Source organism: Lygodium microphyllum, chromosome 9, assembly GCF_053477565.2.
Source record: "Lygodium microphyllum isolate KBCC chromosome 9, Lygodium_microphyllum_v1.1.10, whole genome shotgun sequence".
In the NCBI taxonomy this organism is placed as follows: domain Eukaryota; kingdom Viridiplantae; phylum Streptophyta; class Polypodiopsida; order Schizaeales; family Lygodiaceae; genus Lygodium; species Lygodium microphyllum.
This window is the reverse complement of record NC_141143.1, coordinates 65,091,356-65,098,916: the sequence shown is the minus strand read 5'-3', so window position 1 is coordinate 65,098,916 and position 7,561 is coordinate 65,091,356. Positions and strand designations below refer to the sequence as shown.

Below are 7,561 nucleotides of genomic sequence, written 5' to 3'. Positions count from 1 at the left end.
TGCTGCAGAAATATTTGCTATAGAAAATTACCTTCTCAATTGTGGAAGTGACCTACCCTCTCCTTAATTTTCTTAACACTTTTAATATAAAAGCCTTAGACAAGTGAAGTACTTAGATGTTACCAAGCACATCAACTTAAGTCTAAAAATGAAGGACATGCATTTCTAATTTAATGAAGGTAAGACTTGGAGCTTTAGCCTTAAAATGGCAATGGCCGTTTACCCTTCATACGCATGGATGCATGTGTGCGCGCGTGTCTGCCGGTGCAAGCACGCACACGGGCGCGGGCACAGGCATGGGATAAGAGCACAATGGGCAATTGCTTTCGAAATAATCTGATGAACTCCAAAACAATCACAGTCACATCTGGGCACTCTTAAGAAAACATATTCCTAAACAAAAAATTGCAGCAAAATACTTGCTCCGAAGATCTACAAAAATGTGCTTTAGCAAAAGGAGTATCCACACAACTCAACTAGATAGCAGTAAGTAGCCACAGCTATACAATTGCAATCTGAGAGGCTCCCAACGAGGCTCAACTTCATCAATAATAAGGATGCCAATAGACCTCAGGGCACAAGCTCAAATGCTGGCCTGTGGAACTCATAATGAATGAGCTCTCTCTCACCACACCAGAGAAGTGGGCAAAAGCAGGAATCCATTTCAAAATTCAATCTTCGAAGTTAGCCATCCTCATCCCTCTGCACCAGAGGCAGTTCCACATTGACCAGGAAGTAGCAAATTCCAGGTTCTCGAATATATTTCACATCTCCATTCATGAGTTTCACTAGCTTCCTCGACACACTCAGCCCCATTCCTTCTTGTGTAATTTCATGCGAACGATCATACATCTGCTGTACCAGATCCTCAGGGATTCCAGGTCCTGGATGCGAAACCCTGTTACAAGGTGTCGGAGGTGAGTATGCTCATACTTAAACCAACAATGTAACTTAGTACTTGTTCGTATTCATGGTAAGTCCGTAAAAATTTGGGAGATTCTTGAGAGTCTGCTGCACAGATTAGCCAAAACATTCATCGTTATTACAGTTTAAATTAATAACAAACATAAATTATTTGCTCAACGTAGCACCTACAACAAAGCAGCAATATAGGAGTGTTCCGGCTGGCTGCCTTGATATCTGAGGCAGCAGAGCCACTAATTGGCTTTTAACACCCACTACTAGCGATTTGTCAACTGCCTATGTTTCTGGAGTGGAGGGTTATAGATTGCTTATGAGACAAAAGAAGTATGCTGATGGTCCATTATGACGCTAGGTGCCTGACATGTCTTAAAGAGTAGCTGCTACAGCCACATGCATACATAACCTCTTCATGACACGCACATGTATTCCTGCATACATATATACCATATCCAAGATGTACACGATTGCATATGCAAAATGACACGACATCCCTGTTATACAAATAATGAAGTAAATAATCATACAAGCAGAAACAGAAAGCACAGGCCGATCGTAACCAGGTAATCCAAAAGGGCAAACCTGAATTCAAAGTGAACCAAATGCAGGCCATCTCCAATAGTCTTAACAGACGGCATGACTTGTATCCCCACCCAACCATCTGACGATGCCGTGAATCTCACTGCCGTCGTCAGAAAATCAGCAAGCACTTGTTGCAGCCGCAACTGGTCTCCATAAAGACGAGTATTTTTTATCTCCACATGGGCTTCACGAACTAGTTGTAAACCCTTCTCTCTCGACCTGATCATTCCCTGGCTTATTACAGCATCCATCACTGTGCCCATTGTGAATTCCACAGTTTCCAATTCGACGTTCCTGGATCAAACCCATAAATATAAGCATTTTCAAAACAAAAGAACGCATACAGAGTCTCCAAGTCTGACCACGATCGACCACAAAAATTAACCATATTTCCTCATAGTAGTTAAAAGTAGCATTAGATTTCCTTGTGCAGGCAAAGAATGCCCCCAGTCAGGCGGGCAAATCACTCAGCCTTCATTGAGAAAAAGTCACCTAATTGCAGTTGAGTTTTCCTACATGACCTTTTACACCATCTCAAAAGCGGACTCCATATACTGATGATTTCAGAAAGCGGAGATAGAAGCAAAAGGTTTACTCGAGCTGAAATGTACTAACAATATTAATTAGCAAAGTGAATTGTTTAGCAAAGCAAGTTGTGCTTGCCTTCCATATATCTAAAGCTTTGAGGGTTTATGGTGACAAACTGGCCAACTTTCTGGTCCCTCTGCCTTGGACTGCACATTGCTGGACTAGTATGTTCCTCAGAGACCACCGTCCCTAAGCAATTTTGCTGCCACAATCTGGAGACTTAATGCATGTTGTAGACAACAAAACACAGCAATTTGATGCCACCAACATATGCTGGGGGCTTAGGAAGCGCTGAAAACCACTGCATCAGGATTCAACCAGTACTATCAGTTGTGAAGACTCGCATAGTGAGCGACTCAGACCAGTTCCCTAGTCAGCCCAGTTTGAGGTTCCACTCTATTTAAAGACTCCACCACTCTACAGCACATTCAGCCTCAGTTCAGCTTTCATTCCATTTTCTTGTCTTTGTTTTCCACTCTACATCTCTCTTTCCATCTGGGCATCAAATCATAGACCACCCTATTGCTGTTACTGAAGTTTGACCTGAAAGATGGCCAATCACTGCTACGGTCTTTATAACAGTCTGCAGGCAACTCAGATTCCATCTTCATTTTGTTTTCATCTCTATTACCCCTCTCTCATCAGTGCCCTGTCTTTTTCACAAAGAGTCCCTCATTTGAGGCAATCTGCAGCCCTCAGAAGCTGCAATTTTCAGCAGCAACTGTCTTTTACAGCGAACAGTTTTACTGCCTTTTTGTAGCCTTGCCTTTTTTGTCCTGCATGGAAATAGTTTCATGGTACACGTCAGCATAGCTTCCCCATTCATCCTGTAGAGTGATGTGTCACGAGAAGCTAAGGTGGGGTGAGGCTCCATGGTGGAGATAGCAGAGGCAAGAGGGAGAACTTTCACATACAACAATGCAAAGTAGATTGAAGTGATGGTTTGACAATTGGTAGTACAAGAATAGGGATTTATTATATAGCCTTAGGATTCTGTATTAAGCTAAAAAAATGTATTATATACTGGTTACCTCTTTATTACAGCCCCAAAACTCAGTTATTACCAAAGTTTCATTAAAAGGTCCGTGTTTCTAGAGAGAGTGTATGTCCCATAAGCCAAACCCTAACTTGGGAGCTGCCCATCACTCAACCCCTTTCTATTTTGCAAATTGTTGGCGCCTATCTCTGCTATACACACCCCATTTGCAAATGATATCTCAAATCGAGCTGGTGCCTACTGCTATCTACTACTGTCCACAGCTGTGCCTACTGCCAGCACCTCTCTCCTTGCTAGCAACTGATTGCCACCTGCTGTCCACATCAGACAGGCTGCATTTGCTGCCAATCTGCTTGTTCCAACCTGCAATCTCCATTGTGTGGCTGTTGCTGAGTGCTGGCATCATCATTCAGATCTGTGTTTTCTGTCCAGCCCTGCTGTGCAACCTGCCACATCATCATTGCAGCTGCATTTTGCTGCAGCATCTGTCCCTGCAAACAAGTATTTATTTAAATGGTACCAGAGCAAAGTACTAAATAAACTTAGGTCCTTGATCGAAAAGCTCATCATCAAAACAAGACCTATCAAAGCAAAGATGACTTCCAACACTACTTCACCAGTTCAGTCTCCATGCTAGCCTATGCGAAGAACGAAGCAAAAGTTGGCTTCACAACTTGCCCATTGAGGTTTGTACACTGGTGGAGAGACATCTAACTATCATGATGTCTACAAACCCTATGAGATATCACAAGCCAAGTAACATTTGATCCTCATGCATTGAGCCCAACAATTGGAAGGCAACATTGTTTATTTACCCTTAGATTTTGTACATGGGTCTAGCGATTTAGCAAGAAGGACGGAACCTCCATATGGGACTAGCCATCCTATTGGAGAGACAGACATGGAGTACAAACCTTCATTTACTTTCCCTTCTCCTACTCTAGTGTCGAGTACACAAGCATTTAGTTCTATTTCCATTCCTTATGTTTCTACTTCCTAGATGGTGGTGATATTCAAATAGACATTGGGCCTAACTTTACCACTTGGTCAAATCTAATGCAACATGTCTTGGATTCCTAAGGCTTGTGGGAACTTGTTAAAGGCAGATTCCCCTTGGAAGAGCAAAGATGTCATAATTATAGTCAAGTTGATGCACGGTCTTATAGAATTTCACTCTCAAATCCAATACTTTGGCCTTGCCTCTGAGTGTTGGGCACATCTAGTTGACTGCTATGCAACTCACAATTATACCCAACAAATCAATCTTGATCATCAGCTCCAAGAGTTCAAAATCACTTTGAAAGATGATTTGACAGTCAAGCTAGCTGAGTACCAACAATAGCTCATTGAATTTGCCACAATTAGCTTACCCAAGTCAACTAATAATCTAGTCACTTTGTTCATAAATAAATTGCCCACAAGTGTCTTGGACACATGAGCCAAAGGGGTTTGCATGCACTCTCTTCACTAGAAAGAGTTGATGTGAAAAATTCAAAGCTTGACTTTTATGATGCCTGTATTTTGGGAAAACATGTAAAGAGCTCATACTCTCATGGAGTCTCTAGAAAGGCATGTATTTTGGATTTAGTTCATTCTGATGTATGTATCATGTCAATAAAAACTCATAGTGGTTTCTGTTATTTTGTGCCTTTTATTTATGACCACTCTAGAAAGCTATGGGTTTACTTGCTTAAGCAAAAAAGTGAGGCATTGGACATTTTTCAAAGGTTTTATGCGTTTGTTAGCACTCAAAAGGATTAAAACTAAAGTACATAAGAAAAGATAATGAGGGAGAATATGTATCAAAAGAATTCAATCAATTTTGCGATGTAAACGGGAGCTTTGGCCACTTACAGGTCTTTGGCCATGAATGTTATATACATGTACCTATTGATAGTAAAACCAAACTTGACATGAAATCTATCTAAGGCATCTTCATGGGTTATGGAGATGAAGGTGAAATGGGTTATAGAGTTTGCATTCCAAGCATCAAAAAAGTAATTCGCGGTCGAGATGTGGTATTTAATGAATCAAAGCTACTGAAAATTGCCACATCTAGTGACTTAGACAAAAAGAAAGTGAAATTTCGGCATATCAACCACTTGAACAACTATCACCCATTGAAAATTCAACCCTGTTTGATGCTACAACCATTAGCCATTGAAAATTCAGGCCCGTTTGATGCTAGTTTTGATGATTAATGTGCCGTTATTGAGCCAAATGAAAATTATTGAGCCAACTCAAAATGGGCAACAAAGGGATGCTGAAAATCAGCTTGGGCAGCATAATTGGCATGCTGAAAATGAATTACAACAGCCTAAAAAAGTAGTTCAGTAGCCAAATAATGAGGTTATTGACATTCTTTTGGATGTAGACCCATTGCCCAAGAATACAAATCATTGGGTGAGAAGGTCTACACATGTCAAAAGTGTTGGGATGTAAAGGTCCTTTATTCACCTCCGTGTATTTTACACGTGTATTGTTATGTTGTACATGTGAATGCACCCTTACGGGCCCCAAGTATAAATACATTTTATTCTTTGTGTACCAACACATTGTTGGTACACCTAAATCAACTCGTCACTCTCACTCTCACTCTCTCTCACCTGCACACCTGCACATTTTCCCCTGCTGCAAATCTTCACGCTTCCGCTACCCGCGCTCTCCAACAATTGGTATCAGAGCTTCGGCTAAGGTTCTCGCGCTCCTCGGAGTCCGGGTGAGACATCTCCAGTGTTCGCTCACGCGAAATCAACAGGTCGTTTTTGACAGGCGACAGCAGATTCAGTCTAGCGACAGGCCGTTTTTGACCTGACAGGCAGGGACAGGTCGTTTTTTATCAGGCGGCAGCAGGACAGGTCGTTTTTCATCAGGCGGCAGCAGGACAAGTCGTGTTTGATCAGGCGACAACAGGAGACACGCTGGCGACAGCTTCCGTGGCATCAAGCGGCAGTTTCCAAGTCACAACAGCATGCGGCCGGTCAACGGCAGCAAATTTGTCACTTTTTTTTCATGCATTTTTCCTTCATTTTTTTTAATTTCCTGCAAGCAGCCTCTTACTGACAGGGGTTCGCGCGTGGAAGCACAGTTTTCAAATTTGTGCAAATTTGAGCCTGGAAATTTGGGGCTTTTCCCAAATTTGATGTTGTTTATGCTCGACAGTGACATCTATGTCAAAAATTGCAGACATTGTGCGCATTAACCTCAATTAATTTGGGGATTTTGACAAATTTGTTGGAATTTTGCTCATCCGAGTAAAATTTCTTAGCATTGGACCAATAAAAATCGGGGTTTTTTCATGTATTGATGTAATTTTGCTCAGCTGAGTTAATTTGGCTGACAATTGCGTACATTTAGACCTGGAAATTTGGGATTTTATGCAGAATTTGATACATTCCTGCATTATTTGTCTGTGCAGCGGCTGGTTTATGTAAAAACAGCAAAGGATTATTGCTGATTGGGCAAGAACAGCAGTGTATTTGCTGGTTCAGCTTGTGCTTTTGCAGAATAGTGCACTTACACTTGTGTTTGTGATAAAAATGGCTGCAACTTCTTCCAGTTCTGACATTAAGAGTTTGATGGAAATCAAACGGTTTGATGGTCAGGGTTTTGATCTTTGGAAGGATCGTATGCAGGGCATATTGTTCTTAAAGGATTGTGAGGATGCTTTGCAGAAGGATAAACCCACACAAATGTCTGAGGCAGATTGGGCCAAAGTCAATAAAAAGGTTGTGGCCATAGAAACAGGGAACGGCCGTTCCGGCCTATAGGAACGGTTTAACGCGTTCCAGATCCTTGGAGGAGGTGAAACGGCCAAGGAACGTTCCCTGCCGTTCCCCCTATCATTCCTTGTTTGGAACGGCCATTCCAGGCCTGTTGACCAAAAATTTACATTTTTTCATGTTTTTTCTTTTTGCTTATATCACACTCCTACTACATGTTCACCTATCTCCATTGCCTAATGTGCACATACTAATCTCTCTCTCTCTCTCTCTCTCTCTCTCTCTCTCTCTCTCTCTCTCTCTTTTGAATATTCAAAGTGTCAAGACAACCCACAAGCCAATTAGGAGTCCATGCAAAGCTCAAATTTGATGCATTATGAACTCTTGCAAATCACAATCAAAATTCAGCCTATTCTCAATTCCAAGGTAATCATCCATTTATATTGTCTAATTTCAAGGAAAACTAGAATAATTGGGGCAATTCATGAGCAATTTGGAGCTATGGGGATAATCAAGTCAATTTTGGGACATTTGGGTCAATTTGGAGCATTGAGGGGTATTGGGGCAATTAGAGGGACATTCTTTGGGGCAACTTGATCATGCAGGGCATATTTGGGGCACTTAAGATATGTGCCATTCCCCCCCGTTCCCGTTCCCCCACCTTGGACGTCCCCCCCGTTCCAGGGGGTTCCGCTCCCGTTCCTGTTCCCCGTTCCAGGTAACTATGGCTGTGGCTTATATAAAGATGGGT

The 7,561-nt window shown here is 42.0% G+C and overlaps 1 protein-coding gene across 3 annotated transcripts in view; it reads right to left on the bottom strand.

Annotated features, from left to right (window-relative positions):
- Positions 1 to 217: 217 nt before the first annotated feature.
- Positions 218 to 7,561, bottom strand: part of LOC148031119 (phytochrome 1-like) — a 65,427-nt gene continuing 58,083 nt past the window's right edge. Inside the window, exons 3-4 of one of the 3 annotated variants that reach the window (XM_087684665.1) lie at positions 1,504 to 1,797; positions 218 to 898 (exon numbers count right to left, since the gene is read on the bottom strand). In XM_087684665.1, coding sequence (XP_087540791.1) covers positions 685 to 898; positions 1,504 to 1,797 — 508 coding nt within the window. In that variant the 3' untranslated portion in view covers positions 218 to 684. Of the gene's footprint in view, positions 1,012 to 1,503; positions 1,798 to 7,561 lie in introns of all 3 variants that reach the window. The other 2 variants (XM_087684667.1, XM_087684666.1) reach the window with 2 other exon arrangements.